This window comes from Myxocyprinus asiaticus, chromosome 35 (genome assembly GCF_019703515.2).
Source record: "Myxocyprinus asiaticus isolate MX2 ecotype Aquarium Trade chromosome 35, UBuf_Myxa_2, whole genome shotgun sequence".
Lineage (NCBI taxonomy): Eukaryota > Metazoa > Chordata > Actinopteri > Cypriniformes > Catostomidae > Myxocyprinus > Myxocyprinus asiaticus.
Window position 1 is genome coordinate 10,673,023 of NC_059378.1, and position 26,199 is coordinate 10,699,221.

Below are 26,199 nucleotides of genomic sequence, written 5' to 3' on the forward strand. Positions count from 1 at the left end.
TTCACAATTATGGGAATCTAGAAACCTAGAGAGACAGGCAGAGGAGGCTAATCAGAGTGGTCAGCCCTCAGAGTCCCAACTGTGAGGTCAAACACATCACCTACAGGCCTGGTCAAGACCTATTATGCAACACCCACTGTCTCTGTGAATCCATACACAAACGTACAAGTTTATTAGCTATCTAATTGGGGACATACCATAGACTTCTATTGTTTTTATGAAGTGAATAACAATTACTACAGACCACTGGTTCACAACCAAGACAGCACAGGGCCCACTAAGGGGCCTCAGCAAACATCCAAGGGGGCTGTAGGATGACTTAAAAGTATTAGTTATATTATAATAATGTAACTTAAACTGCAAAAAAACTCTAAAAATCAAGATGCACAGCATGTAAACTGTCATCATATTTCTTATTTTAATTAATTTATCTCCTCAACAACTGTAGTTTTTATTGAAAAACATGACAAAACAAAAAAATAAAGAATAATTATGTAAATCTATTGACAATCCTAGTTTCTGTTAATAAAAAAAGTTTGAAATTAGCAGCAATTGCTTTATTTATAATTACATTTTCTTTTTTAGGATGTCCCTGAATGTTTTTATGTAAGATTTAGCTCGCTTTTGGGGATAAATCTGTCCCCAAACTATAGTTAAGTAGAGCACAACGGCTAAAGGCACACCTTTAAAATTGGAAAATTGCTTTTTTTCTTTTATATATATATATATATATAAGTGACAAAAGCAACAGGGCAGGCTTCAGTTCTGGCTTCAAATGTAAATTAATTCCAATCAGTGAGCCCAACTTGCATTAACTGACAGTTTGTACTTTGACTTCTACCTGCTGTTCGTGCTCAAGTTCATCAGACAAATAGTTACGAATGCCTTCGTGTGGGAGCTTTCTATTTTCTCTCACGGGGTGCAGTTTTTCTGTATCAGAGGCACTGAGATTTTATTATGCAAGCCTTATTTCTAAATATATAATCTATAAGCCTCGTTTCTAATCTTCATTTGTTTATAACAATCCACACACCAAGAAGATTTTAATGCATGCACCAGTTATCTTGTTCGGTTATTCAGGTTTAGTCGGGAGTCGGTACGTGGGAATAAAGAATGTTTATTGCAATGGAATTTCCTCAAACGCTACTCAAAATAGCAGCACAGTGAGCTATAAGCCTAAATAGCACAATACATAGCTCTTAAAATGATACAATCTCACATTAAAGTCAAACAAAAATGATCAAACTGTCACTGCCTGTGTATGCGCTTTGCCCGTGCTGGTTCACATTTTCAAGTCATGTGCGTTGAGTTAAACTGCTGCGTTTAAATAGCCTCTTTGGGGTGCCTTGATTTTTAAATGCTTTCAAATCAAATGACATTGAACTTGTCAAATTATTGTACTTAAGTCTGCACACCAGAGTAAAAGAAAACAAAAAACAAAACACTTTCTTACTGTTTATCAAGCGTTGAAACTTTGTTTTGTTAAAAACAACCTGGAATCATGTTTAATAACAGTCATGAAACCCACGGGGGCCCTGGGTAGCTCAGCGAGTATTGACGCTGACTACCACCCCTGGAGTCATGAGTTCGAATCCAGGGCGTGCTGAGTACCTCCAGCCAGGTCTCCTAAGCAACCAAATTGGCCCGGTTGCTAGGGAGGGTAGAGCTATATGGGGTAACCTCCTCATGGTCGCGATTAGTGGTTCTCATTCTCAATGGGGCGCGTGGTAAGTTGTGCATGGATCGCGGAGAGTAGCATGAGCCTCCACATGCGGAGTCTCTGTGGTGTCATGTACAATGAGCCACGTGATAAGGTGCGCAGACTGGCTGTCTCAGAAGCGACTGAGGCAACTGAGACTTGTCCTCCGCCATCCGGATTGAGGTGAGTAACCACGCCACCACGAGGACCTACTAAAAAAACCAGTCATGAATCCCAACGCAGATGTTTTGAGATGCAGTTATAAAAATTAAAGACATTTTTAACTTTACTCTGTGATCCCATGATGGCGTTTTATTGTCACGTTAAAAAAGAAAAAAAGAAAAAAGTCATAATGTTTTGCGAATAAATTAAATATTATGAGAATAAAGTGGAAGCATTATGAGATTAAAGTCGTAATATGTGAATAAAGTCGTAGCATTATGAGATTACATTTCGTATGAGAATAAAGTCATAGCATTTTGAGATTATAGTCATAATATTTTGAGAATGAAGTAAAAATTATTAGAATAAAGTTTTAGCATTGTGAGAATAAAGTAGTATATTGTGTGAATAAAGTATTAGAGAAAAAGAATCTCAATATTAGGCTAAACAGAGCGTCATTATCACAACGATAGAATGGACGCCGAGCCAGCAGCTTCATTAATGCACGAGATGGATGTGGAGGACATCGTTACATCATGCTTTAGGATAGGATTTTGCAATAAAGAAATCCTTGGTCTTTTGGCTCATCAGCACAGAGTTATTAGTATCCGGACTCTGCAGCGGTTATGTAGGAAATGTAATTTATTCAGGAGAAAGAACCAGACAGATTCGAGAAGTCCCACTTGGCGTTGTTATTGGGTTTTCCTCTCTAAACAATACTGTAACTGAGGGGATGCTATCACATACAATATCTTGATATGGACTTATATAATTCACAGCAGTTCCAATTATTTTTCGCTTTACTCGAGTGTAAGTCTATATCTCGTGCCTCCCTTGACAGGCACCCACAGATTGAATACCCTCGTACTAATGCACACCTCATTCATGAACAGAGAGCTTGCAAAAACTTCTCAAAAATTCAGCTCAGTGCATAGCCAAGTTATGTCCCTGGTTAGTGATGTTGTATGTAACGACCCAGACGCTCCAATTTGCTGTTGTCCACCATATCACTTTGATGTTACTTTCCTTTCGATTTTAACTCGAAATATTACGACTTTATCTCATAATGCTTCGACTTTCTTCTCGTAATTTTTACTTTATTCTCAAAATATTATGATAAATGAAAACTGCAAATGTAAATTGTCAAATAAATTTGATTTTATTGTTAGTGTTCATTTTTGCCCACTGAACAATTAGCCGATGAGTTGTAATTCTCACTTTGATCCTCCGCAAATTAAAACTCGTTTGATCCATTTATTGTGCGCCTGACGTTTGCTTATATAAAGTTCTAAACCAGTGTCAGTGTTGCACTTAATATAATTATTATTTGACAGGTATGGTGGTCATTTTTTAAGTCTTCTTATTTTTATATTATAATATGGCCTGTGGGCTAAGCCCTGGATGACAGGGGGGCTTTTAACCCAAATACTATCCTCTCATTTATTGGAGAGTTTTTTTTTTTTTTTTATTATTATTATTTATTTAATCACCTTGAACAAAACTAATAATGACAAAAGTATTTAGTCTCAAAATAAATGTGATAATTTCAGGGATTTCCATTAGCTACATAAATTTGCAACATTTAAAAAGTATTAAATAGTAGATTAAATTACCTTAAGATCAAACTTTAGACATTGCAAACAATTATATCAAGGATCAGGAATATTTTGCAGTGTATAGTTTCAAACAGGTGTTAAAGAAAGTACTGTGGTAGCTTTAGTTGCTGTTTAGTGTTTTGGGAGAAAATTTTAAAAAAAGTGCCTTTTATCCCAGGGGGCCTTCAGCCCTGTTTTACTCTATGTACACTTTGTTTTTCTATCATGGATGGGACTTTCCATTGACTTCTATTAGTACAGTATTTTTATACTGAGCAAATGACATTCTCTCTCCCCTAAACCTAATACTCAAAGAACCTTTTTGCATTTTTAGATATTCTATTATTTATTATGTTTATTACGTTGCTTTCATCATGGGGATTGTTATCTGGTTCCCACAATGTAGGTGATTTCAAGTTGTACTATCGTTGCGGTACATTTGGGCTACACATTGTAGACAAATCTTGACCCACAAACACAAACATACATTATTTTCACACATGAAGGCTTACGTGCTCCAACCACTTTAAATTCATGTCATATTAAAAAACATACTCACATACTGTATACACACATGCCTCTGTCTCTTTGTAAGTATCCCTGACCCCTTACACACGCAAATATATGTGAGGCACACGCAAACATATGCATTCACACAAAATAAATAAATAAATAAATAAATCACTTGTGACTATTTTAAGTGTTCATTCTTATGTGCACTTAAAAATGAAAAATAAGAAACAAAGCAACCACACACACACACACACACACACGCACGCACGCACGCACGCACACTCCCTTGTTTCCTCCATCCTTAATGCAATCCCATCTTCTCTCTATCTGACATTCACTCACTCCCTATTTCCCTATGGTGTCTCTTCAAGGCAGTCACCCCTTCAGTACCCCCCATCCCAGTCCTCACCCTGCCCAGCTCTTGGTTTTTCTCCTCCAGCTGGGCTTCCAGTTGGCGCAAACGCTCCTCAATGTTGCCATGACGCTCTTCTGCCTGCAGGAGACAAAAAAAAAAAATACCTTTATATTTGAATTTAAAATGCTTGTGGTGATGGGGGTGTGGCCGAGCGGAGTCTGGGCAGAGTGAGGCCGGGGGAGATGAGTGGTAAATGAGTTCCACCTGTGCTCCACACCTGTCTTGTGTTCCAGTGACGAGTGACGGGAGTATTTAAGGAGAGGAGACAGCAGCAGATGGAGAGAGAGACGCACAAAACCAAGTGTGTGTGTGTGTGTGTCAGAAGGCTGAAAAGCAATGGTGTGGTGTATGTGTGTTTGTTTATTGGGCTGAAAAGCCAACCATGTTTGTTACGCTGAAAAGTGTGATTAAAAGTGACTTACGGTGGACTGTTCACCCGGCTCCCGCTTCCTCCTTCCCAACCAAGCAAGAAAGACAAAGATTTGTCACAATGCTATAAGTAACTTTTTAGGAATACCATTACACCTACTTATTCTTTCGATTATTTAATCAGCCAATCGCGTGGCAGCACTGCAACGCATAAAATCATGCATATACAGGTCAGGAGCTTAGTTAATGTTCATATCAACCATCAGAATGAGGAAAAAATGTAATCTCAGTGATTTCGATGGTGGCATGATTGTTGGTGCCAGACGGGCAGGTTTGAGTATTTCTGTAACTGCTGATCTCCTGGATTTTCATAAACAACAGTCTCTAGAGTTTACTCAGAATGGTGCCAAAAACTAAAAATATCCATTGAGCGGCAGTTCTGCGGACGGAAACGCCTTGTTGATGAGAGAGGTCAAGAGAGAATGGCCAGACTGATTCGAGCTGACAGAAAGGCTACGGTAACTCAGATAACCACTCTGTACAATTGTAGTGAGCAGAATAGCATCTCAGAATGCACAACACGTCGAACCTTGAGGCAAATTGGCTACAACAGCAAAAGACCACGTCGAGCACTTTATTAGGACCATAGTGTTCCTAATAAAGTGTTCAGTGAGTGTAGGTGTCTCTGTAACAGCTTTAGGCTCCATAAACACCAAAAAAGAGATAGGGGAATGACCTGCACTAGGGTTTCAGTTCCTAAGATTCTGTCTATTGCATTCCATGGAATAAAGAAAGTCATATGGGTTTGGAACAACATTTGTGGGTGAACTACCTCTTTAAGGCCTGGCTGTGGATCTGTTTCATTAGAAGCATGAGGTGTTTGACAGACTGCCACTGACTGAGACTGACAAAAACTTGCCATCTATAATTAGCTGCATTACTGAGACTCAAAACAAAACCCTACTGCCTCACTGACAAGACATTTGGTGGCCTCAGAAAAACACTGTCATCCACAGTTCCAGCTGATGCTCAAATGGAATGTGACTTCTACCCAGCGAGGATTATCAGAATAGGAAAGAAACGAATGTGAAAGCCAGCAGGAGAGAAATATCTGTTTTATATCTGTGTATAGTGTGATGGTTGATGCAATGGAGTGCTTTACCTTTATGAGCAGTACAGTTTTTATTTTATTTTTTGTATTTTTTTTGGTCCTTTTTTTGACAAGGATATTAGAGAGAGGACAAAAAGTCAGACTCGAACTCGAATTTCCCACATAAGCACCACAACCCAATTTGTCAGAATACGTTGGCTGACCACTAGGGCTTAAATATCTTTAATATCAGTTTTCACCCTTCTTTATCTTATCACTCTGTTTCATCACCATCTTGGAAGGTGTTTTCCAGAAATAATAATCTTATGAAGTGATTCCCTCGTTCATCCTGGTAAAATTGTTTTTAGGAGTGTTTGAGAAATTCTAGGGATGTGCAAGTCTACATATTTTCATAATCGACTCGTTGGCAGGTTGTCTAAGCAGCTAGTCAACTAGTCAGTCTTAAGAAGAGCAATATAATTAGGCTCATTTAGGGTCTGGTACACAAGCCATGCTTTGTGAGAAGTCGTGTCTCTAAATTCACGATTAACATAATGTGAAACCAAATTATTGGCATAGCAGATCTTGTACATTGTGTAATATAGGGTATTAATTTATGGTTTGTGCTCCTAAGATCATCTAATATGATGCATGTTTTATAAAGACACTATCTGTACTACTGATCTTTTGTAGCGTCTAGTAGTGTGTCTGTTCGGGTCTGCCATGTAACATTAAGAGTAAAGATTTTGACGACACATTTCAGTCAAGAAACTTGGTTAAAATTAAAATAGCAGACTCATACAGTCAGCCATGACAGCTATAAAGCTAATGATCAGGACACTCTACAAATGGGCAATTTTCAGCTGTCGAAATTTAACAAGACACTACACATGTTTATAACCGAGAGAAAATGATACGAACCTTAAGTCACAGTATTCCTCTGATGACGTCTGTTTCTTTAAAAGTTTGCGGCCTTGGAGCTTATCTCTATGTGCTTGATTCAATTCTCATGAGAGCACTGTGACTCTGATCATGCCTTGATAGTAAAATGAAGATTGGTTGAAGACAGAACGTGCTACGATTGGTCCGAGTAATGTGGCCGTTATCTGATTGGTTTGAGTAGACGATGGGTGGAGTCCACCTATTTGAAGATTTGCGTGCATGTCGACAAATGCGTGTAGTGATCCGCAAATGCACAGGAAGCAATCCACAAATAAATGCATGCGATTCACAAATGAATGCTGGACAGAGTTGTGCTTGTGAGTTAAAAAATACATATATTGTAAATCTCATTCTTTTTATTTGTGAATTCATTTCATTTTTGTGAAACTCCTTAAATTTTTTTGTGGATCTCATTCAATTTATTTGTGAACCAACTTTCTATTGTGAATCTCTTTCCATTTGTATGTTAATATGCAACAATTCTATCTCTATACACACACACGCATACAAAACAGACATAAAAGATGTAACAAACGTAACAAATAAACTAAATAAAAAGTATTACAGTCTAAAGGGGGTGTGGCGAGAGCAAAAGTTCATGCACACATTAATCTAAATAGGGCTTGAAAAAGGAAATTGTCCACATTTTACCCTACAGCCATCTGATGCTAAACCATCTTACAGCATCCTCACGCATCAACATTCGGCAGTTCATGCAATCAAATCAAATGGATTTTGCTTAAAAACACTAGTAAAGAAGTATTAATGTTGTATACTTGAGTTGTACAGTTGTTTTGATGAATTTTATTTGAAAAAGAAAGTTTGTTTCATAACTTTTGACCACCAAGTTGTATTGAACAGTTAATATAAGTTATATAATATATAAGTTAATATAAATTGTATATCACGTTATATTCAGATACAATTTCACAGAAATGTTGATTAAAAAAAAGATGTCTTCACATGTATCACACTGGTTTTGCTGTAATTAATGTATATTTTGAAATGTCAAAGAATTTCTACATTTTATTATTTATAAAAAATGGCATATTAATTAATAACTTTAATTCAGTTAACATGCCAAAATATCAATATAAATCTATTACATGTATGAACAGTTTATGACCAATTAATGACTTACAATATAGTGTTAGATGAAAACCATCGGGTTACGAATGATTTATAAGCATGAATTCAACCGGGTCAAAATTGACCTGTGAATGCAAAGGTGTATGCCAATTCTGAACTCAACAGGAGGGTTAAAGAGGCATTATCCACTGCCATTGAAAAGACTGAAATATTCTTAAAAACTTCACATTAAAAAAAATTATATGGGTTTGGAATGGCATGAGGTTAAGTAAATAATGACAGAATTGTCATTTTTGGGTGAACTTCTCTGTCAATGCTCAAACATAAAAAATTAAAATAAAAAAAAAATCTAGATAAACTAGACACGACCATCCTGGCCCATCCATATCAGGTACTCACCTTGGTGAGAGCGGCCACTCTCTGGGCCAGTTCAGCCTCCACCTCGGGCAGAGTCTCTGCCTTTCTCATGGTCTGTTGTAGCCGCTGCTCCGCCAACTCCAGCAGTTCCTGGAGGTGTCGTACCTTCTCCTCGCTCTGAAAAAACACACACATGCATACTCATGCACGTAAACACACAAACAATAAGACAGAGGGTGTACATTCGATTAGGCACCATAAAAACCCATGTTTAGAAGAATACACATACAGTATAGAAGAATATACATTGAGATACATGTATATTACGTTCCTATTACAGTATATGCATTCACACACAAAGGTAAGATATCAAGACTCACACAAGGAAGAACTCGAAACATACACACACACACACGAAAACATACAGTACACATGAAAAACAAGCACACATACAATACGTAATAAATAAGTGCACATAACAACAAACCACAAGTGTACAAACCGACACAAAAACAAACACAATATACAGGTGCATCTCAATAAATTAGAATGTCGTGGAAAAGTTCATTTATTTCAGTAATTCAACTCAAATTGTGAAACTCGTGTATTAAATAAATTCAATGCACACAGACTGAAGTAGTTTAAGTCTCTGGTTCTTTTAATTGTGATGATTTTGGCTCACATTTTAACAAAAACCCACCAATTCACTATCTCAAAAAATTAGAATACATCATAAGACCAATAAAAAAAACATTTTTAGTGAATTGTTGGCCTTCTGGAAAGTATGTTCATTTACTGTATATGTACTCAATACTTGGTAGGGGCTCCTTTTGCTTTAATTACTGCCTCAATTCGGCGTGGCATGGAGGTGATCAGTTTGTGGCACTGCTGAGGTGGTATGGAAGCCCAGGTTTCTTTGACAGTGGCCTTCAGCTCATCTGCATTTTTTGGTCTCATGTTTCTCATTTTCCTCTTGACAATACCCCATAGATTCTCTATGGGGTTCAGGTCTGGTGAGTTTGCTGGCCAGTCAAGCACACCAACACCATGGTCATTTAACCAACTTTTGGTGCTTTTGGCAGTGTGGGCAGGTGCCAAATCCTGCTGGAAAATGAAATCAGCATCTTTAAAAAGCTGGTCAGCAGAAGGAAGCATGAAGTGCTCCAAAATTTCTTGGTAAACGGGTGCAGTGACTTTGGTTTTCAAAAAACACAATGGACCAACACCAGCAGATGACATTGCACCCCAAATCATCACAGACTGTGGAAACTTAACACTGGACTTCAAGCAACTTGGGCTATGAGCTTCTCCACCCTTCCTCCAGACTCTAGGACCTTGGTTTCCAAATGAAATACAAAACTTGCTCTCATCTGAAAAGAGGACTTTGGACCACTGGGCAACAGTCCAGTTCTTCTTCTCCTTAGCCCAGGTAATACGCCTCTGACGTTGTCTGTGGTTCAGGAGTGGCTTAACAAGAGGAATACGACAACTGTAGCCAAATTCCTTGACATGTCTGTGTCTTGATGCCTTGACCCCAGCCTCAGTCCATTCCTTGTGAAGTTCACCCAAATTCTTGAATCGATTTTGCTTGACAATCATAAGGCTGCGGTTCTCTCGGTTGGTTGTGCATCTTTTTCTTCCACACTTTTTCCTTCCACTCAACTTTCTGTTAACATGCTTGGATACAGCACTCTGTGAACAGCCAGCTTCTTTGGCAATGAATGTTTGTGGCTTACCCTCCTTGTGAAGGGTGTCAATGATTGTCTTCTGGACAACTGTCAGATCAGCAGTCTTCCCCATGATTGTGTAGCCTAGTGAACCAAACTGAGAGACCATTTTGAAGGCTCAGGAAACCTTTGCAGGTGTTTTGAGTTGATTAGCTGATTGGCATGTCACCATATTCTAATTTTTTGAGATAGTGAATTGGTGGGTTTTTGTTAAATGTGAGCCAAAATCATCACAATTAAAAGAACCAAAGACTTAAACTACTTCAGTCTGTGTGCATTGAATTTATTTAATACACGAGTTTCACAATTTGAGTTGAATTACTGAAATAAATAAACTTTTCCACGACATTCTAATTTATTGAGATGCACCTGTACAGTGCATACGCATGTAGAAACTGAACATGATAAAGTAACCAAGTAAAAAATTGGATTATATATCTATCGCTGTAATATCAATATAATGTTATACAGTTTAGCATTTACTTCTACATAAACAGTACTCCAGAACTAAAATTCATAGGGCCAGGAGAGTTCTCTCTCTTCTCTGGGCCCAATGAGTAGGCTATACTGTGTTTCCCAACCTTTGTTATACTATGTACCCCCAACAGCCTCATCAGTAAGGCTCAAGTACCCCTTCATCAATGCCAAACCATAAATATGTTCCTTTTAACCACATTTAGCATTTGTATTAATATTATTGTATTACATTATTAAAGTCAATTTTAAACAAAAAAGCAACAGTCACTGTGGGTGAAAATCATGACAACCTGATACCCCTCCAACACATGGTAGCCCACAAAACATGAGTACACAAACAACAAACTGTCACTATCTAAACAAGAGCAGATCTCTTGATACATCCATCTAACCGATCAACATTTATACCTACTCCATTTATTACAAACACATACTGTCCAAATTGGCACCAACATCAGTGCATTTGGGAATCTCTGCTGGCCAAATAAAGCCCTTCAGCAAAAAAACAAACAAAAAAAAACAAACAAACAATGACTTACACACACACGCCTTTCATACGCACATATGTCAAATGGACACAGACTGAACACGACTAGAACGCTCATAACATGGAGACAATTTAGGTCTGTAGCTGTAGCATGGGACATCAACCTGCACTGACCTATAGCATGGATCAACTTCAGTTCAACAGTATTCAAACTGAACTTTAAATCAACCCAGGCCCGGTTCAGGGTTTGCGTACCTGTCGGTAAAGTGATTCCTTGGTGGCCAGCTCACTCTCCAGCTTGTCGTTCAGGTCGTGGATTGAGGTGGTTTCCCTCTGGGCAGCCAGATAACGTTTTTCTAACGTTGTGATTCGCTCTTCCATGTCTTCCTTCTGTGCCATCGCCTGTCAAACAGGCACATAGTAAGAGAAAACCAAAACCTAAGGGAAATATGGGAACATTTAAAGGAATATCGGGGTTCAATACAAGTTAAGCTCAATCTACAGCATTTGTGGCATTATGTTGACTACCACAAAAATTTATTTTTGGCTCATTACTCCTTTTCTTAAAAAAAAAGAAAAAAAAAAAAAGCAATAATCTGGGTTACAGTGAGGCATTTACAATGGAAGTGAATGGGTGCATTCTATTAAAGTTAAAATACTTTCAAAAGTTAAACCTTTTAAAATATAGCCACAAGACATAGACTATATGTGTGTAAGCATGATATTAGTGTGATACAATCGCTTTTTTAATCTTTTTTTTTGTAATCTTAATATTTTCAACTTCGTTGCCATAATGCTGTGACGCCGTAAACCCTAAAACCACAGTAAAAAAATGACAATTTTACCAACTTTAAACCAACCAACTTACCAACTTTTAAAGTGACCAACTTTAAATCTCAAATAATACACAAGTTTTTAGCAGAAGAATTAATGTACACTAAGTGCTTTTATAAAATGATAAGCTTCACATTTCTACCTTTAAACCTTCCAAAAATTGGCCCCATTCACTTCCAATGTAAGTGCCTCAATGTAACCTCCATTTTTGCTTTGTTTAAAGAAAAGGAGGAACGAGTCTAATTAATTTTTTGTAGTATTCAACATTACGCCACAAATTTCAATTTAGTTTAAATTTGTATTGAACCCGGAACATTCCTTTAATAGACTAAAACATACTTAAAAACATAGGCGTTGTGGAAAAGGGAAAAACGACGCAGCTCAAAGTATTCAAAAAACAAAAATGATACTTAAGTTTAACATAACCACAAAACTAATTCACCTATGTTGAGATGCAAATGGAGAGGTTTAGCCAACTCTCCAAGCTGCCCTTTTACCATAGTATGAAAGTGGACAGTAATTTATACTATCGAGCTCAAAAAATGACACAAAAAAATCCCAAAACATTAAAATATCATAAATGTTGTCCATACAACTTTTGCGCTACATTAAAAGTCTCAAATCGCATTCAAACTTCCACATATTCGACGAGACACACAAGAACTAATGGTGTTTGTGGTCATAGACTTCAAACCTGGTTTGACATGTCTTGATATGCCAAGTTTTAATATGCTTTCATTGATGAAAAAGAGCAGCAAGAACATTCTGCAAAACATCTCCTTCTGTATTTCACAGATGTCATCCAGGTTTGAAAAGTAAATGGTGACAGAAATCACTTTTGGTTTGACTATAACTTTAAATATGTAGAAAGACACACAACTTAACATTAGTCCATGTCAAAGAATCAGTCACCTTCACATTATTTGTAACCTTGTGCCTCTCAGGCAGAACAAAGCAGAGTTGAGAAACTCAAGGTCCTCATTGCCTGACACCTTATCTTTCCTGAAGACAAGCCCTTATTAGTGTGTCCCCATTCTGTCCTCTGCCTCTCTCCCCAATCATTCTAACCTCGCGGATGTCCCTCTGGTGTTTAGTGCTCAGCTCCTCGCTCTTCAGCAGGTCTTTGCGAGCAGTGGCCAGTTCTGTCTCGAGCTCACCCATCCGGCTGGTCAGGCCGCTGATCCGGTCTCTGTTTTGGGCCAGCTCCTTATTGGCCTTATCCAGCAGTTCTTGCAGCTCCAGACATCTGCTGTTATCGTCGTGGGCATCAATGGAGCCATTGGGAAGCCTCTGTCACAAACACAAATATACAAACGTTAGTGTTGTTATGGAATAGGGATGGGCATCGAGGTTATTTTATCTACTTAAGCACATGACATATGTCAGATGGACGTTTTTGGCCATTGTTTCAGCATGAGCAAATTGTCTATAAGATGACGTGTCAAGTTGAAAATAGTTTAACTATGACTTTGAATCTGTTCAAATACGACTTTTTCCACTTCCATCAAATGAATACTAACTTGAATACTGAATGAATACTTTATTGATACACAATTTAAGCATCTGTTGGTGTTGGCAGTATGGTTCAGCTCTGGGCAAACACCCCGTAGCCATGCATGGATGGAGCAGGGAGAGCAGCAAATTAATTTGCTGACAGTGCAAAATGGTACCATACTTCTTTGCATATTAGATTAAATGAACACCTAATAGAACTTCAAATACTGTATATCAAGTTCATAAATCAAGAACAAGGTGCAATAACAAATTGAAGACAGGAATTACAACTACCAATTAATTGTAGTCTTAGAGCACAAAACAACAAGACAGATGTAGAGAAAAACTAAAAGGCAAAGCTGCCATGCAAAAGATGGAGCTAGGGATGGAGAAGGGTGTTAAGTGCAGCTTGCCTCCGTGCAATGGAAAGACAGCTAAAGAAATGAATAAATGGAGGACTTAAATAGAACCGTTCTGATGAGCGTCTGAATTGTATTGGTAGATGTCATGATCAGCTGAGTGTCAGCTGATTGCAAGCTGACTAACAAGACCTGCCTAAACTGATTTTATGCTTGATTTTACAGTCTGCTATTCATGAGCAGTAACAGAACAATGTTAATTGCAAATGTGCAAATAGCACAGAGTTTTGTGAATAAAGCTCAGTCTATAATTAGTCTAATTTACATAGAGAGGAGTGTTTGCACAGAAAAAGAGACCATAGAGGCGCTTTCATCCAGATATTTTATGCAAATTTTGGGATAAAAGATGTTCACATGTTCACGCATTGTTTAACACCAAAAACAATGCAAGTTCTCGCGTGAACATGAGTGCCACTGTGAACAAGCTTCTCTCACTGTGCTCACGAATGCACAATGAATGTCAAGACCTGATTATGTCTGTTTTCTATACCGCAATGAATGTAGTAGAAAGTGGCTCTTTGAAAAATTAAAACCAAACAATGAGAAATTTGAAATGTTACACCCACAATTTATATTTTATACTTTAAAAATTAACTCTCACTATAAAAATTTTTAACATAAAATTAATAAATAAATCTTATATATCAGAATTACTAAAATTAAGAGTGCAGCCCTCAAGGTTTAGGGGTCCTGCTTTGCGGTTCCTGAGCTTTCCAAAGTTGAGTAGCCCTGACCTATCGTATGCCTGCAGAAGACTTGGAATATGATGTATGCATTACAATGACTACTTTTATGATACTTTTTTAAGCTTTAAAATGAGCCACTATCAACTGCCATTTTATTAAAAAGACGGACTCAAATTTACATGAAAATGTTACATTTTGTGTTATGCATACGAAAAAAGTCAAATTTCTTTGGAACATCATGAGGGTGAGTAAATTATGACAGAATTTCTTTCTATTTCTTTAATTGAAAATAGATGCTATTTCAGCACTGTTTGTGCCTGCTTAAACTGGACTGCGGGCAGACGTGTGTTTTTTAGTCTACCGTCCGCAAAAGTGGTGCAACTATGTCAAATGTGTAAACAAACAAGTGAAGCAAAGTTTATTGGTACCCTTTCCACTTTATGTCCAGTTTCCAAATAAGTTTCAGCGTGGATATATATGCTGAGTCAGAGGTTGCGGAACATGGTCTGCAAACTAAGCAACTTCACCACAATTATGGCCTCAGGAGTTCAGAGGTTCTCTGGCATGCATCACTCCATGACCGTGCAATTTCATCCATCTACTTTAAACACCCAAGCAAATTAAAACCTTCACACAAGCTATTTTGCCAGCCCAGAAACTCAGAGATCTTTTGTATTATTGGGAACAACACGATGTGTGACATCTTTTCCCCACAAACCTAATTGCTTTCTTAACTTCAAAACAGAAACATCCCAACACCTGCCTGCCGCGAACCTCCTGGTAAATGAGGACTTAAAGAAAGCCATCATGCACCGGGTCGGCTGCAGCCCCGAGCAACAATGACAGCACTTCCACTCGCTGAAACTGTGCGAGCGCGGGCGCCCGTTTGCGTTTGGCAAACTGCTCCGTGACGCCTACCGGAAGTGGCTGCTGGCGGAGGACCGCGACGCTGAGGGAGTCATCGATCTGGTGGTGCTGGAGCAGTTTGTCCTGCTTCTGCCGACCGGAACAGCAGAATAGGTCCACCGCCCGCTGCCGCTGGAAGAGGTCTGTTCCCAAACTGGCTCCCCGGTCATGGGAGTTTGTCCAGCCGGTGGTTCCCCTTGTTTCTTCTCGCTCTTCCCCCCAGGTTGGTGAATCCGCTGCCGCGGGGCGGGCATAGCGTTTGGGCCGGCTTGCTTGAGTTGCGGGGAGTCGGGGCACTTCCAGGACCAATGCCCCATGATGGAACTGGGAGTATTGGTCCAGGTTCCCGACACCCTACGGGCCGCCCCCGATCAAGCTGGAATATACCACATACCTGTGAGTATCAGGGAAAGTACATATCAAGCCTTGGTGGATACCGGTTTTTAATCAAACCACTATCCACCAATGTTTGGTTCAAGACGAGGCTTTGGGCATGGGGCGGAGGGTGAAGGTGAGGTGTGTGCTCGGGGATATTCAAAGTTACCCTTTAGTGACAGTCACTATTCAATTTTGGGGACCAAAACATAGTATTGAGGCTGTGGTTAATTCCCACCTCACCCATCCACTAAATTTGGGAACGAATTGGCCGGCATTTACTTCTTTATTGAGGGGCATGTGTGTGGATGGTCCTGCGACAAAGCGTATCAGTGTGTGACTCACTGGCTGGGAAGGCGGAGCCAGGGGTGTCTACATCAGCTCCACGTCAGGGTGACGTAAGGGAGGGGGAAGTCTCGGCTTCCCCAGCCCTTAGAGGATTCCCTGCTGGGGATTTCCCTCTGAAGCAGTCGTGAGACGAGACCATTAGGCACGCCCTTGATCAAGTGAAAGTGATTGATGGTCAGTGTCTCCGGCCAGACGTTGCACTCACATATCCGTATTTTTCAATGATTAAAGAGAGGTTGTATCGAGTGACACAGAAATGCTATTCCAGACGGCTCATCATAATCCAATGGCGTGTCACTTAGGGTGAGAAAAAACACTAAAATGTCTAATGGCCCGTTTCTATTGGCAGGGCATTCACAGAGATGTTTGCAAGTGGTCAGTTGGTGAATCCACCGGCCACCCCAAAAGTGCCATTGCACCCTCTGCCGTTAATCGAGGTCTCATTCGAGAGAATTGGCATGGACCTCGTCAGGCCATAAGAATGGACGACACGTGGATATAATTTTGTGTTGGTTCTGGTGGATTATGCAACATGATATCAGGAAGCAGTGCCTGTGCGCAACATCTCAGCATGCACTGTTGCAGAGGCACTTTTCAGAATTATCTCCCGAATGGGGATTCCAAAAGAAATCCTCACTAATCAAGGCACTACTTTTATGTCACGTACACTGTGGGAACTGTATGAATTATTGGGTATTAAATTGATTCGCACCAGCGTTTATCACCCACAAACAGACGGGTTGGTGGAACGATTTAATAAAACCCTGAAAAATACGATTCATAAGTTTGTGCACAAGGACACTAGAAATTGGGATAAGTGGCTTGAATCCCTGTTATATGCAGTCCGAGAGGTCCCCCAAGCCTCCACATGCTTTTCCCCATTCGAGCTACTGTATGGTCGTCGGCCGCGTGACATGCTCTACGTCATGCGGGAAGCTTGGGAGGAGGGACCTTCAAACGGTAAAAATGAAATTCAGTACGTTCTTGACCTTAGAGCAAAACTCCACACTTTGGGTCAACTAACACAGAAGAATTTGCTCCAAGATCAAGAACGCCACAGCTAGCTGTATAGGGGAGCTTGGCTATAGGAATTTGCACCGGGAGACAAAGTGCTTGTATTACTCTCAACCTCAAGCTCCAAATTACTTGCCAAGTGGCTATGGCCCTTTGAGGTCACACAACGAGTGGGATATCTTTATTATGTGGTAAAACAAACAGATAGAGGTGACGCACGTCAAATATACCATCTCAACCTCCTGAAATTATGGAGGGAGGCAGTCCCTGTGACATTGGTGACGGTGGTTCCGGAGAGGGCGGAGCTAGGGCTGGAGGTGAACTTAAAAGCCAACCATCTCACCCCGGTCTCTTCTAGGGACCGCCTCTCACCGTCTCAACTCACAATTGAATTTGCAGAATTGTTAATTCACATTGTTAAATTGCAGAAAGAATTTGCATGGCAAACACAAAGAAGTGTGCAATTGGGCGGGTGGAGATATGGTATCTGGGCTTCCACTTGGACCACGGGCAGGAGCGTCCCCAAATTGATAAAACTGCAGCGATTGCAGTTGCTAAGTGACAGTTAGGTCTAACAGCTGTTTCTTGTTGCAGTAATCCAGGAAGAGCGATAAGAGTAGCCCACACCAGAGCCCAGGGAGAGAGAGAGTGATGCACAGCAGTTAGTGTGTTTGAACAAAGCTACCTAGGAGTCATTACTGTGTGTGAATAAAGAGTTTAAATTACTTGAACCTCACTTCCTCCTTCCCATACTGACCAGTCCTACTACAACGTTTTAGCGAACAGAGCCCATACACTTTTTTTTTTAGCCCGTCTTGGTTCCAGATTTTTCCCATTCATTTTTTCCCAAAGGTAGCTATAAGATTTGTCATTAAAGAGTTGAACCAAACTAAGACATGAACCAAACCAACAAGCTCTAAGGTGAATCACAACATTGATTTGAATGAAAATAATATTTGAAAATTGGACAAAAAAGGTTCAAGACTGTTTACTTAATGTCTTTAATGAGGGAAAAAACAGCAACCCCATGATGCATTGTGAATGATCTAATAAAATTAAAAATCATGCCAATATAGGAAACAATAATAATATATCTTATGTTTATTGCAAAATACTAAGATATTTAGAAATAGTGTAGGGAGACAGACCCAATTACGTCATTCACAGTGCGCTAAGGGAGAGGTCAGTCACTGCTGGGCTCTTTTGGCACACTTTGCCACGATTCTCTGATTAGTGGATTTTCCCCCTCAAGATCATGGGTAGAGTAGCTGTTCGCCAGGAATTCCGCTACTGAACACGCTAAAAAAAAAATTATGTTGAAATAACGCGGACCGATGGTGCCAGCAGAACACTATACCATCAATTAACAACCTTGTAGCTCATATTAGGTCTGTTTTTAAAGGTTTATAAGTTATTGTTAATAATTAATTCCCCTATGGAAAAAGATGAATGGGATTTTATCTTTCGGAACCCAGCTGTGGCGCTCTATAAAACAAATTATTTCTTCTCCCTTGAGGAAGACCATATATATTTAATATAAAACTTTTCCAAGACATAAGACTTTTCTAGGCCTGGAAATCAAAAATTTTAAATTCCCTAATATATCCATGTTTACCATGACTGTATGAAACCTTCTTATATTTTATCTTTGTTTGTGTCGACTGACAACAAAGACCCTTCCAACAATTTTGGAGTGTTAATCTGAAAATTAGTGCACGTGTGTGTGTGTGTGTGTGTGTGTGTTTGTGGATGTCAGAGATGGCAATTGGCTGATATTTTGATGTGCTTCTCAGATTTTAACTGAAATACATGCTGTTAATTAAATGATTCTTCAGAGGGAGTTTCAGATTCAGAAACTCAGCTAGCAGACTGCCAGAAACAACCAATTTGCAGTATCTTGTCTTTCACATCATAATGACATTATATTTACATTATCACAACATACAGTACAATTAAATGGTTGCAGAGACATTTTTTTGCTGCATGAGTTTGCAAAGGCCCCAATTTACTAATAGTGAAACTGAAGAAGGCCAACAAGAAGGTGTTTTTGAGGTCATTGCAGTCGTAAAATAAAATGCAAATGCAGCAACATGGAATACATTATGAAGATAATCCATGTAAGATCATAGAGTTCTTTTTTTTAATTTATTTTCTCCCTTTTTTCTCCCCAATTTGGAATGCCCAATTCCCAGTACGCTCTAAGTCCTCGTGGTGGCGTAGTGATTCGCCTCAATCCGGGTGGTAAAGGACGAATCTCAGTTGCCTCCACGTCTGACACCGTCAATCCATGCATCTTATCACGTGGCTTGTTGAGCGCATTACCGTGGAGACATAGCGCGTGTGGAGGCTTCATGCTATTCTCTGCGGTATCCACGCACAACTCACCACGCACCCCACCGAGAGCGAACCACATTATAGAGACCATGAGGAGGTTACCCATGTAACTCTACCCTCCCTAGTAACCGGGCCAATTTGGTTGCTTAGGAGACCTGGCTGGAGAACTCACGACTCCAGGGTTGGTAGTCAGCGTCTTTACTCGCTGAGCTACCCAGGCCCTCTATAGAGTTCTATTTAACAAGATGCAAAGCAGAGATGCAGCAATATAATTTACTTGTTAAGAGAGCCCATATGAAAAAAAGATGTTTCAGTTTTTAAGACATTTGATGCAAATAAAATGCACGTTCCTCACTGCTAGTTAAGGATTTCTTCCTTGAGTTACTTCAGCGTCGGTGGCAAAAACAGCTTTCTGTGCTTTAGCGACACCAGTGACACAGGTTTTGGTAACTGCAGCAGCTTCTGACATGTGATCCAAAGCTCATACAGCTCTGAAAAAATTAAGAGACCACTGCAAAATTCTGTTTCTCTGGACTTACTATTTATAGGTAAGTATTTGAGTAAAATGAACATTTTTGTTTTATTCTATAAAGTACTGATGACACATTTCTTAATGTTTGCATGTAGTCTGTTAGCAGGAGAGTATGCATTTCATATTTAAAGGCGTGGCCATTGTCCGAATGTTTGTAAACAGAATACTGTTACTCGACTGTTTCGACGTTCTTTCTAGCTTAAAGACAAATACGAAGAACTTCGCTGTAAGTGTATCAGAGCACTAACAGTTCAATTCGGCCAATGTCCGATAGCTCAAAAAATTACTTTTATCTGCTGATACAGATGCATTGCTTTACGAGCCTACAATTGAAGGTTTAGATATAAATTATTTACATAAGGCTAGTATTTAAATAAAAAAAATACAAGCAATGGTAACAAGACTATAAGACAAATAAAACTTGTATGTGTAATTTTTTAGAAAAAGAACAGGAATTAATAAAAGTATTAAAAAAAAAGTTATATAAAGAGTAGCCAGAATAATGAATAAATTAAAAAACAAATCTGTCAGAACCCTCTAAATGATGCCTCTGGGAGTCTGCTGAGAGGCCCTTGACGGCTTGTGAGTAAATTAACTTTGCTTTAAGTATTTGATAAGCTGTGATTCACAGGGAATATCCACCATATTTCTGCCCTCCAGGGAGGCTTCAGCCAGCTCTCCTGGGAGACACACTGTCTGGACCACATCTGCCGTGTCTGAGAATCTACATGCACTTCTATGCAGTCTGTCTGTCTGCTCTCGTTCTCTCCATCTAGCTCTCTTTCTCAATACATAATTTACTGTTTCTAATTAAACATGCAATTTCAAAGTCAAATATACAATTTACACAAATGTAAGGCAGTCATCAGATTTTAGGTGTCTTCCTGCAATGGCCATTGCAGAAATTTACTTCAGGCCCCTGATTTTCATCACTTTCCTCTGAAGATGTAATATTGCAAGATGCAACCTTACAGGTGCTAAGGACTCTCATGAGAAATCCCAGCCAGCCAACCAATAGTTATATATTTTTATTGATAAAAATAAATAAATAATAATAATAAAATAAAAAAGCTATTGAGGGAAAGGTAAAGGGAAAAAACAGAAGAGGGAGTCTATAAAGTTCACAAAATCAAAATATCAACTAAAACTTTGCAGCTCCAAAAAACACATAAAGGCAGCATAAAAGTACTTCATGAGTCAATATGTTGCAATTCCAAGCAACATAGCAGTCATGACAATGATGAGACATATACCAATCTACAATAAACACCAGATTTACACAAAACAATTTACAAAACTAATATACACATAATTACTCACAACACAATATACAATGTACAGTATACAATACACACAATATAGAATGCACAGTATACAATAAAAATAATATATATAAATGTGCAGTAAGGTTGTATAGTGTTGTATTGACATTCAAGCTGTCAGTTGATAGTCAGCTGCCAGTGTGTTGTTAAGAGAAATATAATTATGACAGTCTAGTGTGAGATTAATAAAGTGCAGTGCTGATATATGTTAATCATGAGCGATCAAGAGTTCAAAAGTCTGATTGCTTGGGGGAAGAAGCTGTCGTGAAGTTGGCTGGTGTGGGTCCTGATGCTGCGTGCCTGATGGTAGCAGTGAGAGCAGCCCATGGCTCAGGTGGCTGGAGTCTTTGATGATCCTCTGAGCTTTTTTCACACACATGTGTACACAGTATATATGTCCTGGAGGAAGGGAAGCTCACCTCCGATGATGTGTCTGGCAGTTCGCACCACCCTTTGCAGGGCTTTGCGGCTGAGGGCGATGCTGTTGCCGTACCAGGCAGTGATGCAGCCAGTCAGGATGCTCTCTACAGTGCTGGTGTAGAACCGTGTGAGGATGCGGTGGTTCATTCCAAACTTCCTCAGCCATCTCAGAAAGAAGAGGCGCTGGTGAGCCTTCTTCACAACAGCCTCAGTGTGGACGGACCATGTGAGTTCCTCAGTGATGTGGACTGTGATGTGATGCTCCATTGATGGTGATGGGGCTGTGTTCTCTGTCTTTTCTCCTGAAGTCCACCACAAGTTCCTTTGTCTTATTGATGTTGAGGGAGAGGTTGTGCTCCTGGCACCAGCGTGTCAGAGTGTGCACCTCCTCTCTGTATGCTGTTTCATCATTGTCAGTGATCAGACCTACCACCGTCATATCATCAGCAAACTTGATGACGGCATTGGAGCTATGTGTTGCCACACAGTCATGCGTGTACAGAGGATACAGGAGTGGGCTGAGAACACAGCCCTGCGGGGCTCCAGTGTTGTGGGTCAGTGGTGAGGAGATGTTACTGCCCATTCTGACCACATGGCATCTGTCTGACAGGAAGTCCAGGATCCAGCTGCACAGCGATCTGTTTAATCCCAGAGCCCAGAGTTTCGCATCAAGGTTGGAGGGCACTATGGTGTTGAATGCTGAGCTGTAGTCTAAAAACAGCATTCTCCCATGTGTGTTTCTTTTTTCCAAGTGGGAAAGAGCAGTGTGTATTGTGACTGCAGTGGCATCATCAGTGGAGCGGTTGCTTCTGTAAGCAAACTGTAGTGGGCCCAGTGAGGCAGGCAGCACAGAGCAGATGTGGTCTCTGATAAGCTTTTCAAAGCACTTGCTGATGATGGGATTTAGGGCAACAGGACGCCAGTCATTTAGGCAAGTTATCTTTGTTTTGGTATGGGCACAATGTTGGATGTCTTAAAGCATGTAGGAACCACAGACAGGGAGAGGGAGAGATTGAAAATGTCCATCAAAACACTCGCTAGTTGATCCACACATGCTCTGAGAGCACGGCCCGGAATGCCATCTGGACCCGCAGTTTTGCGAATATCCACCCATTTGAGAGATCGGGTTACATCCGCAACAGAGACGGTAAATGAACTAACCTCTGCTGTGTCGGGCACGGGAGTTCTTTCCATGGAGGAGAAAACCAGTGGTTTAATCCATGTCTTCTTATGCGATCTAATCTACTTAGGGTGAGAACAGACCAAAATATAACTCATTTTTCACTTTACACTTGCCATTGCAGTCTCTAGGCACAATCATGATTTTAAATTCTATTACACTTCCTAGTGCTTGAAGCATGCACAGAGTGCTAGATGGTGCTAGAAAGTGTAAATCAAGCTTGAAATCATGACCGCTAATGAGACTGCTGATGCCAAGATTTATAGTGAAAATGGAATTATATTTTGGTCTGTTCAAACCCAAAACCAATTGGATTGCTTCCTAAGACATGGATTAAAACACTGGAGTCTTATGGATTACTTTTATGTGGCCTTGATGTGTTTTTTGGAGCTTCAAAGTTTTGTTGACCTTTCCCTTCATGCATAGTGTGGACCTACAGAGCTGAGATATTCTTCTAAAAATCTTGGTTTGTGTTCTGCAGAAGAAAGAAAGCCATACACAAATGTGGTGGCTCAGCAGTTAAGGCTCTGGGTTACTGAACAGAAGATTGGGGGTTCAAGCCCCAGCACTGCCAAGATGCCACTGTTGGGCCCTTGAGCAAGGCCCTTGACCCTATCTGCTCCAGGGGTGCTGTATCATGGCTGACACTGCACTCTGACCTTTTTTTCTGATATGTGAAAAAAATAATTTCGCAGTATATGTGCAAAGGTATAATGTGTGATAAATAAATAAATAAAATAAAAAATGATGACAGAATTGTCATTTTTGGGTGTACTATTCCTTTAAACCTAAACATAACCAACAGTGTCATAAAAGCAAGCATGAGATTATAAAAGCAACTGCTTAAGCAACCATGTCATTTTGTGGTGCTTCTATGACACTGTTGGCTCACGTGTCGACACACATGCTCTTCTGGACTCATACCCTGGTCTTTTGAGCTACCACAAAACTTAAAAATGGTTGAATAAGCTTGTATATGTAGTTGCCTCTAGTGTTTATTTCATTAGATAACTGCCGCGATACGTACAACGAACCACGTAAAAATGATTTATCAAAAATGTGCAGTTGTGGCCAAAAATATTGGCACCCTTGGTAAAGAAGGCTGTGAAAAATGTTTTTATCATTTTGATCTTTCATTCAAAATATTCACAAAAATCTATCCTCTAATGGATATCAAACAACTGCAAACACAGTTTTTATAAAAAAAAAAAAAAAAAAAAAATTTCAAACATATGTGTGGCACAATTAATGGCACTCTTTTATTCAATAATTTGTGCAACCTCCCTTTGCCAAGATAGCAGCTCTGAGTCTTCTCCTACAGGTGCATCTCAATAAATTAGAATGTCATGGAAAAGTTCATTTATTTCAGTAATTCAACTCAAACTGTGAAACTCGTGTATTAAATAAATTCAGTGCACACAGACTGAAGTAGTTTAAGTCTTTGGTTCTTTTAATTGTGATGATTAATTGTGATGATTTAGCTCACCTTTAACAAAAACCCACCAATTCACTATCTCAAAAAATTAGAATATGGTGACATGCCAATCAGCTAATCAACTCAAAACACCTGCAAAGGTTTCCTGAGCCTTCAAAATGGTCTCTCAGTTTGGTTCACCAGGCTACACAATCATGGGGAAGACTGCTGATCTGACAGTTGTCCAGAAGACAATCATTGACACCCTTCACAAGGAGGGTAAGCCACAAACATTCATTGCCAAAGAAGCTGGCTGTTCACAGAGTGCTGTATCCAAGCATGTTAACAGAAAGTTGAGTGGAAGGAAAAAGTGTGGAAGAAAAAGATGCACAACCAACCGAGAGAACCGCAGCCTTATGATTGTCAAGCAAAATCGATTCAAGAATTTGGGTGAACTTCACAAAGAATGGACTGAGGATGGGGTCAAGGCATCAAGAGCCACCACACACAGACATGTCAAGGAATTTGGCTACAGTTGTCGTATTCCTCTTGTTAAGCCACTCCTGAACCACAGACAACGTCAGAGGCGTCTTACCTGGGCTAAGGAGAAGAAGAACTGGACTGTTGCCCAGTGGTCCAAAGTCCTCTTTTCAGATGAGAGCAAGTTTTGTATTTCATTTGGAAACCAAGGTCCTAGAGTCTGGAGGAAGGGTGGAGAAGCTCATAGCCCAAGTTGCTTGAAGTCCAGTGTTAAGTTTCCACAGTCTGTGATGATTTGGGGTGCAATGTCATCTGCTGGTGTTGGTCCATTGTGTTTTTTGAAAACCAAAGTCACTGCACCCGTTTACCAAGACATTTTGGAGCACTTCATGCTTCCTTCTGCTGACCAGCTTTTTAAAGATGCTGATTTCATTTTCCAGCAGGATTTGGCACCTGCCCACACTGCCAAAAGCACCAAAAGTTGGTTAAATGACCATGGTGTTGGTGTGCTTGACTGGCCAGTAAACTCACCAGACCTGAACCCCATAGAGAATCTATGGGGTATTGTCAAGAGGAAAATGAGAAACAAGAGACCAAAAAATGCAGATGAGCTGAAGGCCACTGTCAAAGAAACCTGGACTTCCATACCACCTCAGCAGTGCCACAAACTGATCACCTCCATGCCACGCCGAATTGAGGCAGTAATTAAAGCAATAGGAGCCCCTACCAAGTATTGAGTACATATACAGTAAATGAACATACTTTCCAGAAGGCCAACAATTCACTAAGAATGTTTTTTTTTTATTGGTCTTATGATGTATTCTAATTTTTTGAGATTGTGAATTGGTGGGTTTTTGTTAAATGTGAGCCAAAATCATCACAATTAAAAGAACCAAAGACTTAAACTACTTCAGTCTGTGTGCACTGAATTTATTTAATACACGAGTTTCACAATTTGAGTTGAATTACTGAAATAAATGAACTTTTCCACGACATTCTAATTTATTAAGATGCACCTGTATAATGCTTAATGAGGTTGGAGAACACATGGCAAGGGATCTGAGACCATACCTCCATACAGAACCTCTTCAGATCCTTCCAATTTTGAGGTCCAAGCTGTTGGACTCTCCTCTTCGGTTCACCCAACAGGGTTTCTATGGGGTTCAGTTCAGGGGACTGAGATGGCCATGGCAGAACCTTGATTTTGTGGTCAGTGAACTATTTTTGTGTTGATTTTGATCATTGTCCTGCTGGAATATCCAACACAGGCCCATTTTAGGCTTTCTGGCAGAGGCAGTCAGGTTCAAATTTTTTTTATCTGTCCACGATGCCATGTATCCTAACAAGAGATCCAGGACCTCTGGCATAAAAACAGCCCCACAACATTAAAGATCCAACACCATATTTAACCGTGGGCATGGTGTACTTTTCCATATGGCTACCTCTCTGTGTGTGCCAAACCCATCTCTGGTGTTTGCTGCCAAAAAGCTCTGTTTTTGTTTTATCTGACCATACAAAC

General features: G+C 39.8%; 1 protein-coding gene across 3 annotated transcripts in view; it reads right to left on the bottom strand.

Moving 5' to 3' along the window:
• Positions 1–26,199, bottom strand: part of LOC127426134 (liprin-alpha-4-like) — a 164,317-nt gene that overhangs the window by 36,228 nt on the left and 101,890 nt on the right. For all 3 annotated transcript variants that reach the window (XM_051672694.1, XM_051672693.1, XM_051672691.1), the window contains exons 6-9: positions 12,825–13,046; positions 11,178–11,324; positions 8,274–8,408; positions 4,379–4,462 (exon numbers count right to left, since the gene is read on the bottom strand). In XM_051672694.1, the coding sequence (XP_051528654.1) occupies positions 4,379–4,462; positions 8,274–8,408; positions 11,178–11,324; positions 12,825–13,046 (588 nt within the window). The remainder of the gene's footprint in view (positions 1–4,378; positions 4,463–8,273; positions 8,409–11,177; positions 11,325–12,824; positions 13,047–26,199) is intronic.